We start from the raw sequence: 26,845 nt of genomic DNA on the forward strand, positions 1-26,845 counted from the left end.
TGTTGGTCTGGGCTGGACTGCAGGAAGGGACCTGCGTCAGCACGGTTCATTATTTTGGGAAGCTTCCGATTATTCACTTCCACAACAGCTTCCCTTTCATTTCTGCCAAGTCCCTCTCCTACTGAGCGTGTGCTGTGTGAGAGCCACATGTGTCCCTGAGGGGTATGCGTGTCCCACAGAAGAAATGGACTGACTATCCAAGACAGCCCGCCTCTCTCCACGGCTCCATCCTATCCCTTCTCACTTCCCAAGGGCTTCCCTCCTTCAATTAATTCTTTCTCTCCTAGGTCATCAGTTTCTTCCTTCATTGGCTCAATCACAAAAGTGTACAAACATTTCTTCTCAGTATTGAAAAACATAAAACAAATCCTTGCAATTCATATCCCCTTATAATTATTACCCACAGCCCTCCTCTTCTTCATAGTAAAACTTCAAAATAAGTTAGCTGCACACATTGATTCTTCCTCTCTTCCGTTCATTCTCTAACCTACTCCCATCCAGCTTCAATTCCCATTTTTGCAAAGAAAATGATCTCTACAGTCACTAAGATTTTGTTGTTAAAGCCAGTGGACATCTATCTGTTCTCAGGCTACTCAGCTTCTAACAGGACTTTAACACAGTTGACCATTCTCTGCTCTTGGTTTTTAGGATCCTGCCTTCCTCCTGCCTTTGGGCTGCCTCTCTCCAGATGTTTTGTTGGTTATTCATCCTCTACCTCCATCTAGATGTGGAAGCACCATAGGACTCAGTCCCCAGCCTCTTCTTTTTACACTCTCCCTGGAGGATTTCATCCATCCCATGGTTTTACATAGTATGTGAACGCTGAAGAACCCTGGTCCTGATGACTCCTGTGACTTCCACATTCATACACACAATTACTCTCTTGACATTTCCACAGATATTTAATAGACATCTCAAATTTATTGTTCTAAACTCATTTCTCTTGAACTTTTCCATCCTTAGTAAATGACACCACTATTGAGCCAGATGCTCAAGTCAAACACACCTGTGAGACATCCTTAGTTTCTCTTCCTTAAACCCTATCTCATCTGCTCCCCCATATTCCACCTATCAGCAAATCACATCAGTTTTATTTTCAAGATATATCTTTAACTGTTCAACTTAATCTTTATATCCACTTCTACCTCCAAACTGTCATCATCACTCATTCGGAGTATCACAATGGTTTTCCTGCTGTCATCCTGCACAGAGCAGACACAGAGTTTATAAAAAAGAAGAAAAACCAGATTACATCATTGCCCTGGATAAAGTCTGTTAATATTTCTCACTGCTCGGAATAAATTCAAACCAACCCTCCCATGGTTTGCCCCATATGAACTAGCTTGTCTTCCACTTCTCAACCATCTCCTTCCCCCTCAGTCTGCTTTAGACACATTGGCCTCCTTGATGTCACTCTAACATATCAAGCCCTTTTCTGCCTCAGGAACTTTGCCTCTGTTCTTTCTGCAACATTTTACCTCCCATATCTTCACTGGTTGGCTCTCAACTAACATTGTTGGCATTTCTTCAGATATCTGTTCCTTGCTTTACCCCCAAACCTCTTGGTCAAAACACCTTATTTCCTTGGAAGCACTTACCACTATTCAGAGTTAACTTGTTCATCCGATGGCATGTTCTGTGTCTTTCACAGATAGAATGTAAGCTTCTTGAGGGCAGAATCCTTGTCTGTCCCGTTCACTATTGATAGCAGACCTAGCAAGGTGTCTAGGATGAGAGCACCCAACAAGTATTTGTTCGATGAATTTATTCAACAGCTCTGATTAGAACTCCCTCTTATGTACCACCTAGCAGTCTAAGTTCTTGACATTTATCTGTGAATAAAACAGAACACAGATCCCTAATATTTTAGTGGGGGAGATGGGCACTAACCAAGACATTGTCAGCAAAAATATAGTATGTCTGAGGGCATGGCAACCCACTCCAGTATTCTTGCCTGGTGGGCTACAGTCCATGGGGTTGCCAAGAGTCGGACGTGACTGAAGCGACTTAGCACACAAAGCTGATTAAGTGCCGTGGAAGAGCTGTTTCTGGGGAAAACTTAGGATATTCTCCAGTCTCTTCTCTTTGTGTGCAAAGTGGAAAAGGCATGTGCTTTGCACACTTGAAACCTTGGTTTCTAGAGATGAATGATGGCACTCTGAGCAATTTACCTCTTTTAAGGCTCAGCTCCCTTAACTGTAAAATAGAATACCCACCTCTCAAGGCTGGTGTAAAGAACAAATGAAATAATACAGATTTGATACTATCGCATCCCTTCCAGTCACCCACCCTCACCCTATTACTCCAAGGGCAGGAGCCAAATGGTGCAGTATCTCCTCCCTCTCTGAACCCCTAGCATGCTTTCAAACAAAATCAACCCAAATTGCTGAAAACATTCAGTATATCTGAATAAGTACAGGGTTGGCCAAAAGTTTGATTGGTTTCTTCTGTTACATCGTATGAAAAACCATGAACAACCCTGTGGCCAATCCAACACAGGGACAAACAAGTGTACGGATAACTTCAGAGCAAACAATCAAAGCTACTTTTACTCAGAAATAATGCTTCGTAAACATTTTTTTAATTGTAGTTTTTATTTATTTCTATTTTTGGCCATGCTGGGTCTTCACTGCTTTACACAGTTTTCTCTGGCTGTGGCAAACAGGGGCTACTCTACAGCTGCGTTGCAGTACTTGGGCTTCACCTTGCAGTGGCTTCTCCTGTTGCAGAGCATGGGACTCTAGGGCTCTCGAGCTTCGGTAGTTATGGGGCTTGGGCTCAGTAGTTGCAGTTTCCAGGCTCTAGAACACAGGCTCAATAGTTGTAGTACACAGACTTAGCTGCTCCACAGCATGTGGGATCTTCCCAGATCAGGGATCGAACCTGTGTCTCCTGCATTGGCAGGTAGATTCTTTACCACTGAGCCACCAGGGAAGCCTAGAAAATAATACATTTTAAAAGATAGAGTGGGAATTCCTCACCTTTTTTGAACAATTATTTTTCCCTCTTTATCATTTAATTCCATTTTTACAGCTCCTACTGTTAAAGATGGAAGGGTGTGCCATCCATATAGTCTTTCTTATCGTATGCAGAAGTAAAATCACAGAGATAGTTATTTTATAGGAGGATAGAACATTTATTTCAATGGAAACACTAATCTTTATTTTCATCATGCTGAAGTGTGTGGTTACAAACGATTTTCAACGAAACACTATATATAATAAGCAAAAAATAAGTTAATACAATGTAAACCTTACATACAGTTTCATCAATTACCAGGTTTAGGAACACACAAGCCATTTCAGACTCTGGAGCTACATTTAGTTTTTTTAAAAAAAACTGCAAACACTCAAATCTTATCAACCCCAAGTAAGACACTAAAGAGCTATTCAAGACTTCTTCCAACCCATTACACAAATACATTTTTATTTTTGGTTACAGTCCCCTGCTATGCACAAGACCATTGGAATGCTGTTAACAATTACACATTTTTGAAAAACGGCACAAAGCAAAGCAAGGAGATAACATGCCAGCCTTACAGAAGCTGTCTTGAAAGTGCAAACTCTGCATTTTCTCTTCCTGAACCACTAGGATAATAAGCACGGGTACCTCGGACGACAAGGGCAGGGTCACGAACATGCTTTCTCTATCACACCGGTGGGACGTTGATTGGAACCAGGCCTCCATGCCTTTGAAGATACCTCCGGTTTTCAACAGGGAACAGGCTTTCAACTAAATATAGTGCAAATCAAATACCGAGGAGCAAACAACGACAGAACCAGGCCCGCCACCGGTCGACCCCGCGGCTTCTCCACCGGGCACCTTGCCGCACGGGGTGGGGGCAGGCGGGCCCACCCCACCGAAGCCACATCGTCTCTTTAGGTTTTGATGTGCTCGGTGGTGCGGCGGAGCGAGTGCAGGGCCACCACGCAGCAGCCCCGCAGCAGGGCCCCGATGTTGTACAGGGGATCCGTGCCCCCCCTCTGAGTACTGAACGCCCACAGCACGGTGGGCACCACGGGGGCCCCCACGGCCAGCAGATCCACCAGGAAGCTGCGGCTCCAGTAGCGCCCGGCGATGCCCCCTGCGCGGGCCAGGGGGCCCGGGCCGTCCAGCCTCTCCTCCTCCTCCTCGGCCGCCGCCTCCGAGCCCGCAAAATCCAGCTCTCTCATGAGGCGGTGCCCACGCGCCTCGGGACCCGCCGCAGGGGACGGGGTCTCCACGGGAGACAAAAGGATGGCCGAGTTGGGATTCCGGGGAGTTAAATCGACCACGAAGGCGGAGACGGGCTCCGGGAAGCTTTCGGTCGAGTCGTCCCCGGACTCCTCGTCGGGGGTCGCGGCGCTGGAGGAGGGCCAGGGGTCCTGCAGCCGGAGCACGTGCCGGAGGAGCTCGGAGAAGGCCGGGCTGTAGGGCACCACGTCGGTCTGCACCGCCCGCTCCGCCACCGCGCGGCGCCCTCCGCGGCCCGCCGCCTCGCCGCCCAGCGCCACGACCTCGGCGCCGGGCAGCCCCGGCTCCGCGATGGCGCCTGCCACCAGCTCCTCCAACACATCCCCGCCGGGGGCCGCGCCGTCTGCCCCCAGCAGCTCGCTGTCGGCCGCGTCCTCCGTGGCCGGCTCCTCCGGGGACAGAGCATCCTCCGTCGGCCCCAAGGCCGCGCCGAGGACCAAGCCCTTCTCCGGGGACTCGCAGGGGAAGTCGAGGCACAGCTCGTCCCTCAGCGAGCCGCTGTGCGCCATCTCCATGCTCTGGAGGAGCGACTCCAGCTTCTTGTTCTGAATGTTGATGTCCACAAAATACTTCTGAATGCCTTTGTCTTTATCGGCCAGGCTGCTCCGCATCGTTTCGATGACCTGTTTGAGCTGCTTGATCTCCTTCCGGGCCTCCTTGAGGGCCAGCTGGGCCTCCACCCGGTGGCACTCTTCCTCGACCCAGTCCTCGCGCATTCGGGCCAGCTGGGACTTCAGCTCCACGATCTCACTCTCCCTAGAGTCGGAAGACAAGCGCGGCTCAGAAAGAAAATGGTCAACTCTGACACCCCGCCTGGAGCCCATGCTCTCCCACAGGAAACATACAGGTTATGTAAGTTTCGATTTTTTTTTTCTTTCTTTTTTTTGACGGTATTAGCCCTGAAGGCAATGGCACCCCACTCCAGTACTCTTGCCTGGAAAATCCCATGGGCGGAGGAGCCTGGTGGGCTGCAGTCTATGGGGTCGCGAAGTCGGATAGGACTGAGCGACTTCACTTTCACTTTTCACTTTAATGCATTGGAGAAGGAAATGGCAACCCACTCCAGTGTTCTTGCCTGGAGAATCCCAGGGACGGCGGAGCCTGGTGGGCTGCCGTCTGTCTATGGGGTCGCATAGAGTCGGACACGACTGAAACGACTTAGCAGCAGCAGCAGCCCCCCTTTTAACTGTAAAATAGCTAAAATAATAACAGTAACTAGAATCAGAATAAAAATTTTGCAATGATTGTTTTACTCTCCTTTTTCAGTGTCCACTCTGTGTCTGACATGGCACTAAGTACTTTTCAAGCATCCTGCTTAGTCACTCACTCGTGTCCGACTCTTTGTGACCCCCATAGACTGTAGCCCGCCAGGTTCCTCTGTCCATGGGGATTCTCCAGGCAAGAATACTGGAGTGGGTTGCCATGCCCTCCTCCAGGAGAACTTGCCAATCCAGGGATCGAACCCAGGTCTCCCACATTGCAAGCATGTTCTTTATGGTCTGAGCCATCTTTCAAGCATTATCCTCTGTTAATATAGACAGACTACTTTTATTGCACTTTGCCTTATCATGCTTTGTAGATACTATGTCTTTTACAAATTGAAGGTTTGTGGCAACCCTGCTTTGTCAGACACTGGTTAGCATTTTTTAGCAATTAGGATATTTTTAAATTAAGGTTTGTACATTTTTTTAGGTATAATGCTGCTGCTGCTGCTGCGAAGTCACTTCAGTCGTGTCCGACTCTGTGTGACCCCATAGACGGCAGCCCACCAGGCTCCCCCGTCCCTGGGATTCTCCAGGCAAGAACACTGGAGTGGGTTGCCATTTCCTTCTCTAATGCATGAAAGTGAAAAGTGAAAGTGAAGTCACTCAGTCCGTCCGTGGGATTTTCTAGGCAAGAGTACTGGAGTGGCTTGCTAGTGCCTTCTCCAGGTATAATGCTATTGCACACTTAATAGATTCCAGTGTAGTAAAACAACTTTTATTTGTGCTAAGAAGTGAAAAATTTCATATAACTCACTTTATTGCAATTGCTTTATTGCAGTGGTCTGGAACCAAACCTGCAATATCTCTGAGGCGGTCCTGTACTTAGTATTGGAAATTATTTTATTAGAACACATTAGAGTCTCTTAGCCTGCTTTAATCTCCATAGCCTACTCTTTCATATGTCCACAAAAAGTCCATATCACTTTTAATTATGTGTCAAAGGCAGAAGACAGACTGATAAACTTTAGCATTGCAAAACAGTTCTGATCATATTCCAATGATAACTTAAAAAAATTTTTTTAAATCATAAAAAGTTACATGTTGCAAGGACTTTATGAAATGTTGATAATTCTATCTCTTCTCAGGCAAGATGACATTAGATCCATCCTACACTGGAGGGAATAGTTAGCTTCTTCACAGGACAGTATTTTCTAGATATTTGTCAAAAAATTTTTTTCCTTACATGTAATTTCTTCCTAGTTGATGTAAATGTATGTCCTCATTCTCTCAGTGAATATGACAAGACCACATAGTCAGGATCCTGACATATTTGAAGAGATGTTGTACGTATTGCTTCTTTAAGTTTAGGCTTGACTATTCTCTAGTTTCACTGCCTTTCCACACCTCCCTCCCAGAGATTCAAACCATCCCAGAGATTCCTCAAAACATAAACCAAGACCTTCCAGAAAGTATGATCTGACTCATGTCACTGTCAACCCTGGTCAGAGCTCTCAGAAAAACCACCAAACAAAAATCTGGCCTGTCCCAAGACGTCAAAGGTCTTTTCTCTCTGAGATAAGATCTCTTAAGCTTGGGCTGTTGTTTTTCTTTTTTTTTAATTACCGTAACACTTGGCCAAGAATAACGAACCTTTTCCTTCAGCACAGAAATAGCTTGCAGGAATCACAATGCACACTGCCACACTCTCTGACACAGATAAACAGGGCTTCATAGGGGCCAACTGTGTGTGACCCATTCTACTGGAAGTACGGCATTGTTCCTGCAAGTGTTCTATCCTTTAAAAATAGCTCTGCACACACCCAGCTCTTCACGTCAAAGCTAGACACACCCAGAAAAAGCAGAGGGTCCCTTCAAACCTAGGAGGGTTCCCTGAACTCCTAAAAGAGTCAAATCACTCAGGATTGTCAAATGACTCTTCTGAGAGACTGATTTAAGAAATCCGACAAAAATGGAATGAAGTCATTTTTCTTCTTTTCTATAGCGTGGGTTCACATTTCACTTTATGGAAAAGGAAAGCGTTCTAAAGCACAGCGTGCAGGAAATGCGAATTCACCTCTCATGCAGGCGGCGCTCAGATTCCTTGAGCTTGGTCTTCAGGTGTCTCACCGTAACCTCTTTCTGCTGCAGAGGAGTCAAGTACTGCTCTGGATTTGGGGGCTTGACACCATGATTTTCACCACAGGACATGTACCTTCCAGCCCGCCTGCAACAATCCAAGTAAATGAAATATTACTTTTTCTATAAAAAAGAAAAATTAAGGCACAGCTAAAACAGCTTGAGAAGAAATGGCAGCTGTGTGCTGGGATCTTAAAGCCAAACAGTAAGTGGCCTCACTTTGATCCCTGGGTTGGGAAGATCCCCTGGAGAAGAGATAGGCTACCCACTCCAGTCTTCTTGGGCTTCCCTGCTGGTTCAGACAGTAAAGAATCCGCCTGCAATGCGGCAGATAACTGGGTTCAATCCCTGGATTGGTAAGATCCCCTGGAGAAGGGAACAGCTACCCACTCCAGTATTCTTGCCTGGAAAATTCCGTGGACAGAGGAGCCTGGCAGGCTACAATCCATGGGGTCTCAGAGTCAGACATGACTGAGCGAATTTCACTTCTCTCCATTTCACTTCAGAAGGGGGACAGTCATCCACCTGCCACTCTTAGGACTGCTCATAACTGGGAAGATTGAGGGCGGGGCTTTGTCAAGGGGGCGGGGCCAGGAGAGGGAGATTTTCTGTGGCTTTGGGAGGATCTCCTGTAAAATAATGCACAATTGTCCAGAGACCCGCCTGTCAGTTCAGAGTAAGAGGCTGTTATGTTAAAGGACAATGAGTGGGGGCAGGAAGGGAGCGAGATGACCTCGCTTCCACACAATGTGCCACTTGCCTAAAGATCTCGATTGTTGTTGGTTGAATTCAGATTGTTCTGGTATCAGTCCCTGATGTGAGTGTGCTGATTTGGTGGAAAGTTTCCTTCTTTTGAAGGGAAAAGGGCTGGTCTACTTGCACAAGATAGGGTTTGTAAGAGAGGCATCTGGCGCTCTGTGAAGCTTCCTTCACCGGAATCCTGGCCCCTGTCAGGCCTGGCCGAGAGCGGGGCATCCCTCCAGCTCTAAGAGAGCTGACTATGAGACCTGTACGCCCTGGAGGAGGAAGATGGAAGGAGGAGGGCTGGCAGCTTCTTCTCCAATTCAGGACCCGGGCCAAGATGCTGCATCCGCCCTGCTAGCCCTGAGCCTGCGCTCCAACCAAAATGGCCTGTGCCCAGCATCCAGTTCCCAACTGGTCTGCTACGGCCCATCTGGATGTGCAGTTCCTTTTTTCTGCAACCTCATGCCTTCCAGGGACTAATTCATTCCTTGCTTGACCTTCAGATCTCATTTCAATTTCGCTTTTTCAGAGAGGCCTCCTTTGACCCCTCCAAATGGATCCCGTGTCCACCTTTTTTTCTTTTTTATGTTTTTTTTTTTTTATGCAGACCATTTTAAAAGTCACCATTGAATTTATTACAGTATTGCTTCTGTTTTTATGTTTTGGCTGCAAGGCATGTGGAATCCTAGCTCCCTGACCAGGGACTGACCCTGCACTCCCCTCCACTGGAAGGCAAAGTCTTTAACCACTGGACCGCCAGGGAATTCCCAGTTCCCAGCTTTTACACAGAATGACAGGTACTTGCAGAATAATCCTAATGCATTTCTGTCATTAGATGGCTACTGTTTTTCTTCTCCTCTGGGCATCAGCATGGGGACCTCTGTTGTTTATGGCTCTATTCCCAGTGCCCCACACAGCACTGGACACAGCGTGGTACTCAGTAAACATCTGGTGTTTGAATGAACCAGGAAACAGACGAACGACTCTTCCCCATTTGGAGGGAAATGTGTAGGACCATCCTACTGCTGCTGTGCCATTTCTCCTGCCTAGCCAGTAATTCCTGGGACTGCTGAACCTTATTAAGGAAATTGTGGCTCCTGTCCTTTCTGCAGCAGCCCTTGAAGGATTGTTAGTGAGTGCGGGAAAGTAAAGAGATGTGTCATATTGCAGAACAAGGCAGAGGATTGAGAGCTGTATGCCTACGGGCTCAGTCTCTCAGTCGTGTCCGACTCTCTGCGACCCCATGGATTGTAGCCTGCCAGGCTCCTCTGTCCATGGGATTCTCCAGACAAGAATACTGGAGTGGGTTGCCCCGCCCTCCTCCAGGGGATCTTTGAGACCTGGGGATCGAACCTGACTCTCCTACTTGGCAGCCAGAATCTTTATCACTGAGCCACCAGGGAAGCCACCGCGAGTTGTATGTATGTGTGTGTGTGTGTGTGTGTATGTATATATATATATATATATTTTTTTTTTTTTTTTAAGAGAAGCTTACAAGTACAAAAAACTAAGAACCATGAGTCGAGAGACAGACAGCACTCACCTCATGACAGGGCTACAGTCGCTTCCTTTGTAGGAGCCAGAGTTGCTGCTGCTCGGGGAAGAAGGCGCATAACTTGGGTGGATGTTAACAGGACTCAACTGGTTCCTGCAGAGCATGGCCAGAAGGTCCTTCTCCCGTGGGGAGGGTGGGCTGTTGCCAGACTTGTAGGATGAAGCTCCATTGCTCCGCCCGTGGGGACCTCGACTAGGAGAGAAGTATGAAGCATGTTAGAATCCCTGGGGCCGGGGATACTCAAGTGCGAACGTTCTGTTCCTTCTTAAACCCGGTCACCGCCGAGGAAATCCAACCTATAGGGTTGAACGGGGTCAATCCTATAACGACCAGAGCAACTTGGCTTTACGAGCGCCTTCTTCCCACCTGCCCGATATTCTCTTTCCTGTGTCGTCAGCACAGGGCTCCCTCCCTCTGCTGTTCTTTCAAATAGTTTCTGACCATAAAGCTCATTTTGGATTAAACCCAGCTGCCTGCTGAGAACACAAACCATGTAAAACCAGAGGCTGTTTTAAAGATGTGGTGTCTATTTCAGTATACCTGTTTCTACTTTAAAATATTCGGGTTTGGTTCATGTTGGGTCAGAAAACTGGGGTGGATCATTTGGAGGATCAGGGAGAAGGAGTCTGCCCATAAGGAAGAAGAAAAAAACAGGACAGATAAATATAACCCACATTCATGTATCGTCTATAATTTTAACCACCTATATGTTTTCTTTTTCTTTCTACTCCCAATGATTTGTGGTTCTTTTACTTGCTGAGTTGTGTTCAACTCTTTTGGATGCTGTGGACTGAAGCCCACCAGGCTTCTCTGTCCATGGGATTTCCCAGCAAGAATACTAGAATGGGTTGCCATTTCCTCCTCTAGGGGATCTTCCCAACCCAGGGATGGCACCCACATCTCCTGCATTGGCTTTGGCAGGTGGGTTTTTTACCACTGAGCCACCTGGGAAGCGCCCAATGACTTAGCAAAACCTTTATCATTTGACTGCTGAAATATTACCATTTTATTTCCCTGCCTCTTATCTTGCCCTCTCAGCAAGGAGGCTGTCCCTGAAGTGAAAGCAGGTTTTCCAACACGCAATTTGAGTGTCACTGGCCTCCTCAAAGCCATTCAGCTTCCAGGATAAAATCCAGACTGCTAAATACAGCTCACAAGGTTTGATCCCATCCCCACACCACCGCATTCAACCCAGCCTCTCCCTGCCCCTCCTCCCCCCTTCCCCTGCATTCCAGACAATTTAATTTCCTGATGATGGTCCATGCTCTCCATCATCCTTTTCATTTTGAACTTATTTTCTCTATCTAGAATGTTCTTCTGCTCCCTACTCTGAGCCTCTGGATGCCTCCTACTTCGAGACGGATGGGAACCTTCTCCAAGCAGCCTTCTCTGGACTCTTCCTTCTGTAGGCTGGTGTAGGTGCCGTCCCCTGGTGCTTCCCACCCCGCTGTGCAGACTTCACCATGGAACTTATCACCGTGCATCACCATGGTGGGCCTGTCTGTCCTTCCCACCAGACTAAGGCACCGTGAGGGCAGAAACACAGCTTGTGCTCTTACATCCCCAAGACCTCCTAGCACAGGCAGGTTCTCCCTAAATGATGCTAAGTGAATAAACTGGGTTGAAGTCCTGGCACTGCCACTTACTAGGAACTTAGCAAGTAAGCCACTTACTTCTGCTCCCTACCCTGAGCCTCTGGATACCTCCTACTTCGAGACAGATGGGAACCTTCTCCAAGCAGCCTTCTCTGGACTGGGGATATATGTCCAGTATAGCCACTTGGGAATAACTTTCACAGAGGTGATGTGGAAATGAAGAATGCATGTTGAGTACACTGGATAAGCTGTTAAGGGGACTTCAGCTGCAAGGTACTATTTTTGGATAATCTTGTTTGAACTTCCCTGTTAATCTAGTTCCATAGATTTGACACTCCCTAGTGGAGAAGGCAATGGCAACCCACTCCAGTACGCTTGCCTGGAGGAGCCTGGTGGGCTGCAGCCCATGGGGTCGCTGAGTCGGACACGACTGAGCGACTTCACTTTCACTTTTCACTTTCATGCATTGGAGCAGGAAATGGCAGCCCACTCCAATGTTCTTGCCTGGAGAATCCCAGGGACGGGGGAACCTGGTGGACTTCCATCTGTGGGGTCACACAGAGTCAGACACGACTGAAGTGACTTAGGAGCAGCAGCAGCAGTGTAAGGAAGGGGGCTTCCCAGGTGGCACAGTGGTAAAGGATCTGCCTGTCAATGCAGGAGATGCAAGAGATGTGGGTCCGATCGCTGGGTCGGGAAGATCCCCTGAAGGAGGAAATGGCAACACACTCCAGTATTCGTGCCTGGAGAATTCCATGGACAGAGGAGCCTAGCACGCTACAGTCCATGGGGTTGCAAAGAGGTGGACACGACTAAGTACTGCTGCTGCTGCTAAGTTGCTTCAGTCGTGTCCAACTCTGTGCGACCCCATAGACGGAAGCCCACTAGGCTCCCCCGTCCCTAGGATTCTCCAGGCAAGAGCACTGGAGTGGATTGCCATTTCCTTCTCCAACACATAAAACAGTGTAAGGAATGGGCTTCTTGGTGGCTCAGTGGTAAAGAATCTGCCTGCCAATGCAGGAAACGTGAGTTTGATCCCTGGGTCAGGAAGATCCCTTGGAGAAGGAAATGGCAACCCACTCCAGTATTCTTACCTGGGAAATCCCATAGACAGAGGGGCCTGGCGGACTGCAGTTCACGGGGTTGCAAAGAGTCAGACACAGTGACTAAACAACAACAACGCAATGTAAGGAAGCATCTTAAGAATGTAGAAATTACTTAAATAGGATAGCACATCTGTGTCAGGAATATATCTTGATGACATTACAAGGAAGTAAAAGGGAAAACGATACTTTTCATACAGCAGGGCTGCTTTTTGACAGTCTCTCTTTGCAATTTTGATTGCAAGTGTATCCAACAGATACATCTCACTGAGAAACATGAGTGAATGTCAGTATAAGTGTGTGTGCTTGGGTCTACTTGGCTCCAAAATTGCAATTACTTAAAATCTAATACAATTTGAACTAGCACTCAACCCAGTAAATCACATCTAAATGAAACATCATGAAATTCTAAAGTTAAAAAGTTCTTTCCTTTTGAAATCATCCAAATGGACTCTGCCTCCTTTTTTTGTGAAAGGGGACACTTTATATGGAACAGATGGGCTGATGGCTTTGTGACAAACCAACTTCAGCAACTCTGTGGTAGGGGTGGGGCAGGAAAGAACATGCTCTGGCTTGGGAGGTGCTTCTCTCCGCTTTACTTCTAAGTCTGGCACCGACTGGCCTATTTCTTCATGTGGCTATGAGACATGTGGAGGGTTAACCATTACAAGTTAGGAGAAAAAGTAAAGTGCTACCCCTCATGTTGATCCAGGGAATTCTTCACCAAGAACCTTCTGCAACCCAAGTTCTGTTGCAAGGGCTTTATGAACATTGTTTCACTTAACTTTGACCATCACGCAATAAAATTTATGATAGTAAGGCTGGTCAGATGTTTACTTTCCTTTTACATTACGTGAAGTATGGGAAGTACTAAAGTTATGAGAAATAAATGAAGCTCGGGGTGGGGAGGAAAGGGCTTTCCTGGTGGTGCTAGTGGTAAAGAACCTGTGTGCCAATGCATGAGATGAAAGAGACTCATGTTCTATCCCTAGGTTGGGAAGATTCCCTGGGGAGGGCATAGCAACTCACTCCAGTATGCTTGCCTGGAGAATCCCATGGACAAAAGAGCCTGGTGGGCTACACCCAAGGGGTCACAAAGAGTTGGACTCAGCTGAAGCATTTTAGCATGCACGCAAGCAGGGGAAAAAAGAAAAAAACTGGTCCAAGAACTCACAACTCAACTGGGATTTAAATCCAGGTCTCTTAACTCTACAGATATGTCTCCATCTTTCCACAAATGGAATATATTGTTTTGGACTTGTAAACAGGTATACTAGCTACTGGCGAGGTATGTGGTTATTAACCTGAAGAATTCACCACCAACTTTAGTTGGGTACTTGCGCTAAGATGTATGATTTCAGTTCAGTTCAGTTCAGTCACTCAGTCGTGTCCGACTCTCCGCGACCCCATGAATCACAGCACGCCAGGCCTCCCTGTCCATCACCAACTCCCGGAGTTCACTCAAACTCATGCCCATTGAGTCGGTGATGCCATCCAGCCATCTCATTCTCTGTCATCCCCGTCTCCTCCCACCCCCAATCCCTCCCAGCATCAGAGTCTTTTCCAGTGAGTCAACTCGTTGCATGAGGTGGCCAAAATATTGGAGTTTCAGCTTTAGCATCAGTCCTTCCAATGAACACCCAGGATTGATTAATCAAGATGTATGATTAGCGACATACAAATTAAATGAGGTGAGGATTTTGTAAGAATTCCTCTGCTATACAAAATAAAGTAAAAACTCTTCAAGCTATCAAACACTACTCAAGTACAATCGAGTCTTGAAATATATTTCAAGAAATGAGTTACTAGGCTGTTTCTAAGAGCTAACTTTTAAAAAAGAAACTGCATGCTTTAAATGATCAATTCTGTCCCTTACATTTAGTTTAGTTCAAACGCTAATTTAAATTCATCGTGGATGATGATAAAAAAAAATTTCAATGGAGAAGCAGGATTCCATGCTTGTCAAGGCGGTGCAAAGGCAAATTTGACACTGCCTTCCTAGCCCTCCCCAAGTCCCTTGGTCTGGTGGATAAGACGAATGCAGTTCAGAGAGAGAGAATTCTGCTATGCTGTGCCCCTTCCTGCAAACCTGAACCAGTAACCTGGACCAGTAACTGGAAATGAGAGAAATGGGGAGGTGAAGAAGGGATCCTCAGAAGGCGCCCAGGGGAATTTCCCTTCCCCAGCCCTTGCCCTTTCCTTCAGGTAACATCCTGACCCTTGCCCTCACCATCTTCATCATCATTGTTACAGGCTGAACAATGTCCCCCTCCAATTCACAGGTGGAAGCTCTGACTCCCAGTACCTAAGAATGTGACTGTATTTGGAAATAGGGCTTAAAAAAAAAGGGTATTTCTGTTAAAACAATGTGCTAGGGTGGGCCTCAATCCAATTTGACTAGTGTGCTTATAGGAAGAGGGAATTTGGACACAGATACAGAGAAAAGACTATGGGAGGAAAGAAGGACAAGATGGCCACGTACAAGTCAAGGAGAGGGGCCGCCGCGAGAAGCCAGTCCTGCCAACACCTTGATCTTGGATTTCCAGCCTCCACCATAGTGGAAAGTGAGTTTCTGCTGTTAGAGCTCCCCAGTCTGTGCTTTTTGTTGTAACAGCCTGAGCAAACTGATATGATAATCACCATCGCCGCCACCACCACCACCACCATCATCGGCCGTGGCAGCACCAGCATCTTGCCCATTCATTAGTATTATTTTTTATCACTACTGACTAAAAATAACCATCTAATGACTCTTTTCCTGAGTTCTGGGCACTGTGTTAAGGGGCTTCCCAGGTGGCGCTGGTGGTAAAGAACCTGCCTGCCAATACAGGAGACATAGAGACACAGGTTCAATCCCTGTGTCAAGAAGATCCCTTAGAGAAGGGCACGGCATCCCACTCCAGTATTCTTTCCTGGAGAATCCCCATGGACAGAGCTGGTGGGCTAGTCCATAGGGTAGCAAAGATTTCTCAGTTCATTTAAATCAGGAAGGTAAATGCCATTATTACCCCATTTTCCAGAACAGGAAACTGAGGCTGGGCGCTCTGGGTCTTTCTTGTACCTAATAAAGGACAGATGCTCAAGTCAAACCCAGGTCCATCTGACTCCAAATCCTGAGCTTTTTTTTTTTCTTTTCACTTCTAGCTGCCTCTAGTCAGATTAGAGTTTTGGTTTAAGAAAGAGAATTTCTCAGAAAGACCAGTGAGTTGGCCTTTTCTAAGAGGAGGTCGTTTGTAAATCTTCCAAGTTTTGTTTGTAAAGTGTGAAAGTGTTGGTCCTTCACTTGTGCGGCAACCCCATGGACTGCAGCCTGCCAGACTCCTCTATGGGCTGCCATTTCCTTTGTTTGTGAAATCACCTGTCAAAAATATTCTCTTCAGGACTTCCCTGGTGGTTGAGTGGCTGAGATGCCACGATTCTAATGCAGGGGTGTGCTGTGTGCTAAGTCACTTCAGTTGTATCTGAATTTTTGCCACCCCATGAACTGTTGTCTACTAGGCTCCTCTGTCCATGAGATTCTCCAGGCAAGAATACTGGAGTGGGTTGCCGTGCCCTCCTCCAGGGGATCTGCCCGAACGAGGGATCAAACCCACATCTCTTATGTCTCCTACACTGACAGGTAGGCTCTTTACCACTTCAATTCCTAGTCAGGGAACTAGATCCCTCATGCTGCAATTTAAGATCCTATACATGGCAATGAAGATCCTGTGTGCTGCAACTAAGACCCAGAACAGCCACTAAATTAAAAAAAAAATTCTCTCCAGCCCCACCTGTCCTTCATTTCCCCCACCACTTCACCAAATGTTCCTGCTAGGTTTCCTCCCAGGATCTAATTCTCCACAGAGAAAATTCATTTATTACAGGAGGAGTGAACCAATTAAAAGGAGTGTGTGTGTGTGTGTGTGTGTGTGTATGCAGGGCCTAAGTTGCTTTAGTCATGCCCAACTCTTTGTGACCCAATGGACTGTAGCCTACCAGGCTCCTCTGTCCATGGGATTCTCCAGGCAAGAATACGGAGTGGGTTGCCATGCTCTCTTCCAGGGTATCCTCACCCAGTGGCACCTGCTTCTCTTACACCTCCTGCATTGCCAGATGGGTTCTTTACCACTAGCACCACCTGGGAAGCCCAAAAGGATCATAGGCTCTTTAAAAGTTTAGTGTGGATACCAGGAAAGATATACTAGGTGCGTGGAGAAGGGGACGACAGAGGATGAGATAGTATGACTGACTCAATGGACATGAATCTGAGTGGACTCTGGGAGTTGGTGATGGACAGGGAGGCCTGGAGTGCTGCAGTCCATGGGGTCGCAAAGAGTCGAACACGACTGAATGACTGAACTGAACTGAACTGAACCAGCCCATCCAGAGGAGCTGTCCTCAATGAGTGGTCCTATAGAACACATAGATTAAACACCCGCACCATTCTGTCCCAGAAATCTACTGATTGTGCTCTGTCTGTGCCTGGGTCAGATTTTTTAAAAGTGTGCATAATGGACAGAACACTTGCCTATTTCAATTTCCTGTCTATTAAGCATATATCTGATTTGCACATAATTATATTAAGCTATCTTATGTTTTTCATCACTGAGGGAATTCATGGGTTCCAGACTAGAGTATTTTCTCTAAGTCAGTCAGTATACCTGACATTACCTTGGAATTTAATGACAGACTCAAATCCCTTTGAAATGCTTATTAAAATTGGTTTGCTCTTCAGGCCATTTCTTTTTTCTTTTGCTTCTCTGTTCTTTGATGCCTTGCACCATGGGTATGTGCTAATTCCTTGAATGGGTGAGGTAAATGGCTTACTCTCAGAGCAAGCCACATCTGATCTGTACAGAGAATGTTTATAGTCTCATCCTGTGATCCCAGAGGCACTTTATTTCCAAAATACACGGTATTTGGAGATAGAACAATTGTTCTTCTCTGCAGACTTCACTCTTTAGTTACAAGTCTGGCTTCAGCTTTGTTTTTAACAATAAAACTCTGCACTATGGGCCTCAAATCCCTTTATAAATATTAGCCACATCTTCTGTTCGCCTAAGACAAATGGGAAACATTTGCTTGCTCAGTCCTGAAAATGCAAGCAGTTAGAAACTAAACAGTTTTTCTCCAGAAAAGGGACCTAAAGAACTATGTGGTCCAACCTCCTTTTTACACATTCAGACACTGTGGCCCGGGACAGTCAAGGGACCAATCACCCCCAGTGTCACGTGACTCACTCCTTTGTTCAGGTTCCTGCCCAGAGCTAACCTCATCACACAGTCTCCCAGGACCAGCCTATCCAGAATATACCACACATTGTGGGTCTCTGTATCCTTTTTCTGCATGCTTTTTTTTTTTTTTTTAAATTTACATGCATTTATTGTCTTTCTCTCCTAGAACAAATATAGTCTTCCTAAGTTTTGTTTACTGCCATATCTCTAGAAACTGCCTCATAATAGATGCTCAATAAATTCTAAATGAATAAACGAAGCTACAGATGGCAGCAGAGAATCCTGGGGCTGACAATGTGTCCCACCAAATGTGAACAGTGGCCCCCTTTTCCCTCATGGTCCTTCTCTCCCCCAATCCAAACAGCACCAATGGCAAACGTGTGCTGATGTTTACTGTGCTACAAACACAGTAAACACACTTTACTCAATTAACTAATTTAACCCTAACTAAGCTGAAACTCCAATACTTTGGCCACCTCATTCGACGAGTTGACTCACTGGAAAAGACTCTGATGCTGGGAAGGATTGGGGGCAGGAGGAGAAGGGGATGACAGAGAATGAGATGGCTGGATGGTATCACCGACTCCATGGACGTGAGTTTGAGTGAACTCCGGGAGTTGGTGATGGACAGGGAGGCCTGGCGTGCTGTGATTCATGGGGTCTCAAAGAGTTGGACTCCTCCATCCATGGGATTTTCCAAGCAAGAATACTGGAGTGGGTTGCCATTTCCTTCTCCATGGGAACTTCCCGACCCAGGGATCGAACCCGGGTCTCCCGCATTGGAGGCAGAGGCTTACAGTCCATGGGGTCACAAAGAGTCGGAAACGACTGAGCGACTTCACTTTAAAGAGTTGGACACGACTGAGCGACTGAACTGAACTGAACTGATAAACCCTACAGGGCTTCCCATGTGGCCCAGCAGTAAAGAACCTGCTTCCCAATGAAGGAGACGTGGGTTCAATCCCTAGGGTCAGGAAGATCCCCTGGAGAAGGAAATGGCAACCCCTTCTAGTACACTTGCCTGGAAATCTCATGGACAGAGGAACCTGGCAGGCTCCAGTCCATGGGGTCACAAAATAGTCAGACACGACTCAGCAACTGAAAAACAACAAATAAACCCTACAAGGTGGGGATGACTGTTACCCTGCTTTCCAGATGAGGACACTCAGACATAGAGAAGCTGAACAACTTGCCGCGGGCCACAAGGTCTGTGGGGGGCGGGGGGCGCGGGTGGGTGGCGCTGGCATTCCAACCAAGAGCCCACACAGGTCACTATTCTGTTCGACCTTTCTTTTGGGGGGTGGGGGCACCCCGACCTATGAACTTTATACTTTCTTCACACCTTCCCCAAGTGAATTTTGGGGGTGGCCCAGAGTGTCACGATGTTTCTTTCACAAAAAGGAGATTCAGCTAGAGGCAAGAAAGGGTGAAGTCGGAGGCTTTACGGCCAAGAGGGCAGATTCAAGAAGGGGGAGGCTGGATGGGAAGTGGGAGACAACCGGCCTGATCCCCAGGTGAGCACACGGGTGGGGGCCGGAGGAGCAGGGCTCCCCAAGCCGGGACGGGCCAGCCACGTGACCACGGCAGGTAAGGCTGGGCAAAGTACCAACCGTGAATCACTGTAAAACGCTACCAACCCCAACCCTGCTCACTGAAGAATCGCAAAACGGAAATGGACAGCAGTAAAGCCAGGTGTCTAGAAATCAGGTTAAGGACAGATAAGCCACTCGTGCATCGCGTCTCAACGAGGACAGAGCGGGAGCTGGAGGCGGGCCTACTTGCGTGAGAAAGAGGATCGCTTGCTCCCGGCGGCAGACATGGGGACCTCAGGAGCCGAGATGCTGCCGGTGCTGCTCGAGGAGCTAAAATCGGCTTCACTACCTGAAAAAACAAAGGCGGGGGAGAAGCATGAAGGGCGGGAAACTCGAACCCAAGAGCTCGCTGGCCGATGCCCTGCCCCTGAGGTCCCCGGCTCCCGCGTTTGCACTCGGACGCCGCGCGTGGCGGGGTTCCAGCGCTGCCGGCTCCCGGCGTTTTCCTCAAGCCGACGAGAGGAGGCGCAGGCATGAGACGGCGCCGCCTAAACACAGCCTGCAAGCACCGGGGGGCCGGTTTCCTACATGCCGGGCTTCCCGCGGACGAGCCGCGGTCTCCCGAGCCGGAGCCAGCGCCCGCCGCTCCCTCCCGGTTCCCCGGCGCGCCCGGAACGTGAACGCGCCGACCCCGGAACGTGAACGCGCCGACCCCAACGTTCGGCAGCATGAAAAGCATGCTTGTCAGCCCCAGAGCGGTTTTTCCAAGAGAGTTTATCTTTCGGCTTTGCAGTCGGCTAGCCGTACTTGAATTTGGCACGTTAGGGTCTGGAGATAATCAACCGGCTCGAAATAGGAGGAAAGCCTGTGCTCCAGATAACAGCTCCAAGCCCCGCTATCTGATCCTCCGTTTCTCTGACCGCAGCTGCAGCTTTTCTATGAACACAACCTTAACAGAACAGGAGCTTAAGATTTCCAGAGAGTTGTGAAAAAAGTTCACAGTGACCAGTGATGGAACCTGGGAATGATCATTGAAATTTGAAACCTCAGTTTCTGGGGGTGGGTGGAGGGGTTGTTTATTAGTTTACAAAGATCACAGTTCGTTTTAAGCACAGACTAGGGTTCAGTGTATAATTGAAAACATGCTGTGTGGTAGAATAATTAACATAAATTCATTTTTAACAAAACAGTTTTGAAATAGTAATAATGAAAACATTCCATGGATTGCCTGGAAGTTCAGGGGCGTGGAAGAGGTAACAGGACAACAGGAAGAAAAGAAAGAGGATTTTTTTTTAAAAGATGAAATTCCAAATGCTTTTGGAAAACTCAATCGAGGCACACAATTTTATTTGATCTTGTTTCTCAACTCCTGTGCCACAATTTGTGACTCTTCTGGCCTAGAGCTCAGAACCAGATCACATTTCTGATTGAGGAAAATATGAATAATCTAAATCCCTTGAGTTTCTGATAGGCAGTGACTAGTAATCATCATTTTTTTTTAATTTAATTTAATTTTTTAGGCTGTGCTGTGCGCATGTAGGAGCTTAGTTCCCCAAATAGGGGTCAAACCCATGCCCCCTGCTTTGGATGCACAGAACTTTAACCACTGAAGTCCTGATGATTGTGACTCTTTATTGAGAATCTACTAGGTTCCAGGCCCTTGTTCAAGATTCTTTCTATTCCTTGACCTATTAATCTTGACACCTTTGTAAGGCAGATATTAATCTTGTCTTCTACTGTTGAGGAAGCAAAAGCTGCTTTATGTGCCTAAGGCTTGTGGGTGATGAATTCTGTCCAGGACCAAATCCCCATGTTACCCCTGTGACAACATGTCCCAAGAAGACCATAAAAGAAGCGGGAGCTGGGGAGGTTTCTGAATAAACTACCATCTCCCCGACAGCCAAGACGAGCCACAAGGACAAGAGGTGGCCAGCCCGGCCCACTGGTGAACAGATGCTCTTACTGACGGCCTGTTTTAGTTTTGCTGAAGGGTGAGGCAGGTAACAGCAAGGCAAAGAGAAAGATCCCTTGTCAGGTTTCTAGGACCTCTCGGAAAGGTCAGCCTCTTCTGGAAAAGAGATCAGGAAGGACCCTTTAGGGCAGATGACAGCTGTGAATCCCAGCTCCCAGCAGAATTCTGGGAGGATTAAGATAGCAATTTATCAGAACCGGGACTGACTATTCCTTCTGGATTTCAGACTTTGTCTAATGATGTAATGAACTCTTAGAAGCTCCTTGAACTTAATTAGTTGCCTCTGAGTAATGCATTGGCTAAACTATAGTATTTCACAGTTTCAAGGACTCATGATTGGTAATGCTGCCCAGGAACACAGTAGTCCTGACAGTCTACTCCAACTTTGTCGGCTAGCAAATTACCAGGTTGGTTATAAAATGATAAAGGTGGATGATTTTCAAAAATAGGGCCTGTGGTTGCAGCCATCAGGGGTAAGATATTATTTTCTGATGTAAAATTATTACTCTGAGACACCCAATTTTCATTCTTTAAAAGGTATGCAAAGACCCATCAATATAATTTAACTGCCTGCATAAAAATGGAAATTCTAGAACAGAAACAGATGTTTGCTGAAAATCCATTGTTATTTAATGATGCCTCTGACCTGCAGTTACTGTGTGTGTGTGCGCGCGCGCTAACTTGCTTCAGTAGTGTCTGGTTCTTTGTAACCCTGACCCCATGGACTGTAGTCTAACAGGCTCCTCTGTCCATGGGATTCTCCGGGCAATAAAACTAGAGTGGGTTGTCATGCCCTCCTCCAGGGCATCTTCTTGCCCCAGGATCGAACCTGCATCTCTTATGTCTCCTGCACTGGCAGGTGGGTTCTTCACCACCAGCACCACCGGGGAAGCCCCTCTGCAGTTCTTACGTACCCTGAACTGAAGGGACCACGTTGTTCTAACTTGATTGCTACTGGCACTCAGTATATTGACTTGTTAGTGTTTGCAGGGCCTAAGGGCACTTTGTTCCGTGCTTTTCTAACTTACCTCGTGCACGTCAGAAAGAGACTGGGAAGACCCATCCAGGGTACGACTGTAATCACGACTGTCCCAGTAACATTATAGTCAAGAGTGTAAATGCTACTTACCTATTTCTGTTGATGACTTTTAAAGATATAAACTATTTACAGTTTGCTTATTGTCACGTAAAGTCAATGCACTCTTTTTAAAAAGGGGATATACATGGTTTCAGTGTAGGTATGGAGGTGTTTGATGAGCTCCTATCGATTAATGTTCCCTATACACCCGGGGCAGATTCATGTCAATGTATGGCAAAACCAATACAATAATGTAAAGTAATTAGACTCCAATTAAAATAAATAAATTAAAAAAATAAACAAAAAGTAAGTAATTGTGGTTATTAAAGAATGAAATAAAAATATTTTTGCTCTCAAAAAAAAAAAAGGGATATACAGAAAAGTCAATTTTACTATGGCATCTGAATATATTCTTCCCATTTACTAAACAAGATAACTAAGGGGACAGCTGGACCTCTTATGTATCTATTAGCTGCAACAAAGGATACCAAAGGATACCAAGAAGGAGAGGCACTCTTCATGTATTTCTTTTAAACAGTGTATGCGACTAGGTGATTGCGGTGGGTACTGTATGTAGTTCAGTGCTCTTGTGGGTTACTAGAATCATAGAGAGTTCCTAACCTAAAAACATAAGTCCCGAGTCAGGCAGCCCAGGTTCAAATCCCACCTCTACTGCTTATGAGATGGAAGATGTAGTAGGCATATTACTTCACCTCACTCTGCCTTCATTTCTTAACTGTAAATGGAGATTGATAAGCATAGCACCTGCCTCATGGGGTTATTGTAAGCAATGAGTATCTATCTCCTGTCTCAGAAAAACACCTGATCTGTTGTAAGCTCCCAATAAATGTTAGCTGTTATTATTACTCTGCAAGACTTAAAAAGACAACTTTTATTATACTATGCATTTCTTTTGTGGAAGATTTAGAAAACAGCAATGATCCAGAAGGGAAAATAGAGTCTGTAATTCCATCACCAAAAAATAACCTTTTGGTACATAACTATTCAGCATTCATACTTAATATATTATTATGTAACCTAATTGTTTTCCTTTTAATATATGAATAACTTTAAAACATGGCACATTTTGTTTTATTAAATCAATGAATATGTAGGCCACATTCATTTTTCTATGATTAATAGCAAACATTATGTAACAGAGACCATCCTGAGCATCTTTTACATGTTAAGTCACTTATTTTTCATGACAGGACAGACTCTATGTGGTAGGGACAGCTATCAGACCATTTTAAAGATACGGAAGAGAAGTTGAGTGACACAATATGTGGAGCCAAGAGGGAAAGCAAGCCATCTAAGCCCATAGTGCCTGCACTTAAACCTACATGGGTTTAATGGATACCCTTCAGCATACAGATTTACATTCTTGTTTGATTATTTCCTTAGAATAAATTCCTAAAATTAGAATATTTAAACCAAAGTATATACTCATTTTAAGAGTTTTAATATATATTCCATAGGGATTTTTTGGATGGCATGAGCCTAAAGCAGTTTTGGGGGACAAGGAAGTATTTGCCCCCATCTGCTGGTATATAGACACCTATTGGTAAATCTCTGATGTCACAGGGACTGCTTCAGCAAAGCACAGGGCAAATATTTGGTCACTGAAGAGCTGTGCTTGAAAAGCTGAAGGGAATTTTAAAATGTGCATATCCAAGTCAATATCCTCATCAATACTGTCTTCGATCAGGTACTGCGGTAGGTGGAAAGGATCCCAGGACTGAAAGGGAGGGTGCACTTGATGACCTTTGAGATACCTTGCAGTGCTGATGTCCGGTGATTACACACTGGGCAGCAGACAGCACCTTCCAGCCATAAAGGAGCTGTGCTTGCCGGCCTCCAGAAGCTCTGTGGGTTTTGTTCAGCGGTGCTGCTGGATTCTCTTGAGAGGCCTTACTTTTATTCATAACCTTAGGGTAATGAGCATTCTGTGCATGTGATGGTAAGGCTGGGAATTAGAGAAGGAAGGGAAAATGGAAACAAAAAATATGGGCAAAATTTACTGATAACTAGACGGATTTTTTTTTTTAAAAAACACTGTCTGTGATCCAGTCTCTTAGGACGTTATTATTTTTGCCTGCTTTCAGGGCACTGTGGATTCCTCATTCATCAGAATATCACACAGGCCTCTGAGAACAGAGAACTCCTAACGTCTACGAAGTGGTAATAAGCCATCCTAAACCACTGCTTCAAGCAACCCCAAACCTTCCTTTATCCTTTGTTACCACAAAACAATCAGATTAATTCAGATTGGCCACCTATATGTTCACCTCAAATAGAATCAGCAAATTAAAAAAAAAAAAACAAAAAACCCCAGACCCCCATCAATTCATCTTCCCATCCCCCGTCCCCACACACAGATACACAGATCTTCTATTTAAAGGTCTCTAGGGAAGGGAGAGGAGCCATTTTCACTAAGGCCAAGTAGCACTATTAAGGAGCAGCTGGAGCAGTGGAAATGTGTAATTACAGATGAAGCTACTCCAAGTCTATTCAGTAGCACTGACTCTTAGCTGCAGAGCTTAGCTCTGGGGGCCCAGCCAAGGAATCCAAGAAATGCTTTACAGCCAAAAGAAGATCTTTGTTTTAGTTATTGCAAACTAATCCCAAAACTTCCATAGGTATTTATGTCAGAAAGGGAATATTTGATCTAAAGATCAACAAATTGATTGAAATATATATATCTATAAATATGTTATAAATATTTTCTTTCAGTTTATTATTCATCTTTGAGTCTACTGTATTTTTATGTACTTAGATTTTATGTTTATAGTTATGTAGTTAGATTTATCAATACAAAATTATTCACTTCCACATACTTTAAATTTGAACTTCTGTTTATAAATGTTTATATATGCTTTTAAATGTATGGCAGTTCCATACGAACATCAATCAGAATGAAGATAAATCTTTTCTGAAATTATGATAAAATGGAAATGGTATTTACAACCTTTCAGGAAGACATGATCTGTCTTGCATATCAGATCATGTCTGATCTAGAAGTGAATAATTTTGTATTGATAAATCTAACTATATAACTATAAACATAAATCTAATTACATAAAAATAAAATAGCAGAGTCAAAGACAAATAATAAACTGAATGAATACATTTATAACATATTTATAGATAAAGGGCTAATTTCCTTAACTTACCAAAAACTCAAACAAATTAGAAAAAAAAAGAGAGAAGAAAAGAACAGAAAAATGGTCAAAGGACATGAACAGTCAGATGGCAGACAAAGAGAGAAAAATAACCGATATACCTGAAATGTCATACAATCTCACTTATAAAATTAAAAATGAAAATGAAAAAAGATTTTTTTTCAACAGATTAGCAAAAGAAAACAAAAGTCAGAGTATGATAACATTGATTCTGTTAAGGGTTTGGGGCAAAACACTAGTGTGAATTGGTGCAATGTGCATAAAAAAGAAAACTGTACTGCTGGGAACTTATCCTGCACATAAGCACCCAAAAAGACAAGTGAATTGTCCATCAATACTGACAGCTTAAATCGGGTGATACAGCAAACTAAATGGATGCTCTACAATCATGGAAAGGGCTGACATGCGCCCGTGTGTGCTGAGATGAAAAGACCTATTACTCGACTAGGAACGCAAGATACAGAAGAGTGGATGTGGCATGTTTGCTTCTCTGTAAATAAATCTTTAAATCATGTATAACCTGCTACATGTATAGAACATTTTTCTTGGGGAACAAAAAGACATCTTGTAATAATGGTTTCCCTTGAAAACAGGACCATGAAGATACAAAGAGACTCTTATTTTCGTTTTATAACTTCCTGAGCCATCTGGCTCTAGGTGCATGTATTACCCTTGTTATAAAAATTATAAGTAGGGGAATAGTACTATTATGGACAATTGATTTTTTCCTTGAAAGTCTAAGACTTTAAAGGAAAATGATCATATAATAAAAGTAATCACACCATATAAGGCAGTATAATGAGGGTTTGGGAGTCAAGCCCCTTGGGTTTGAATCATGGCTCTTCTGTTAACTCTATGGAGCCTTGAGCAAGTTGTTTACGCTCTCTCTGCCTCAGTTTCCTCGTCTGTAAAACAGGGATGAAAATATTAAGAGTAGGTAGTGCTAAGGGACTGTGGGGATTAGGTGAAACATGAAATGAAGACAGTGCCTGGCACACAGCAAGCACGTGATACAGGTAAGCTATTATTATTTCTAAGTAGAATTATTATTCCTAACTAGAATTATTGGTACAGTGGCTTGAGGGCTGGAAGAGGGCTTTTTCAGGCATCATTCCCTTAAAAAGCCCCACAACAGGAAATGCTTTATCTCACTTGAGTCAGGTATTTTTATAGTCACTCTTTACAAATGGTGGTCTTCCCTCGGTGGAGAGCATGTTTCTATTTTTAACTGTACGTGTGTGTGCACACAATAGAGTATGTAATAAAGATCCATGGTCCCGAGCTTCCCTGGTGGTCC

At 45.4% G+C, this 26,845-nt stretch overlaps 1 protein-coding gene across 7 annotated transcripts in view; it reads right to left on the reverse strand.

Moving 5' to 3' along the window:
• Window positions 1-2,609: 2,609 nt before the first annotated feature.
• SYBU (syntabulin) overlaps window positions 2,610-26,845 on the reverse strand; it is an 85,052-nt gene continuing 60,816 nt past the window's right edge. For 6 of the 7 annotated variants that reach the window (XM_088844763.1, XM_055431844.2, XM_055431841.2 and 3 more), the window contains 4 exons: window positions 19,563-19,665; window positions 9,862-10,065; window positions 7,513-7,662; window positions 2,610-4,989 (listed from right to left, as the gene is read on the reverse strand). In XM_088844763.1, coding sequence (XP_088700889.1) covers window positions 3,879-4,989; window positions 7,513-7,662; window positions 9,862-10,065; window positions 19,563-19,665 — 1,568 coding nt within the window. In that variant the 3' untranslated portion in view covers window positions 2,610-3,878. Of the gene's footprint in view, window positions 4,990-7,512; window positions 7,663-9,861; window positions 10,066-19,562; window positions 19,666-20,123; window positions 21,644-26,845 lie in introns of those variants that run through there. The other variant, XM_088844762.1, reaches the window with a different exon arrangement.

Source organism: Moschus berezovskii, chromosome 16 (genome assembly GCF_049115385.1).
Source record: "Moschus berezovskii isolate FMDL1 chromosome 16, NW_MosBer_1.0, whole genome shotgun sequence".
In the NCBI taxonomy this organism is placed as follows: domain Eukaryota; kingdom Metazoa; phylum Chordata; class Mammalia; order Artiodactyla; family Moschidae; genus Moschus; species Moschus berezovskii.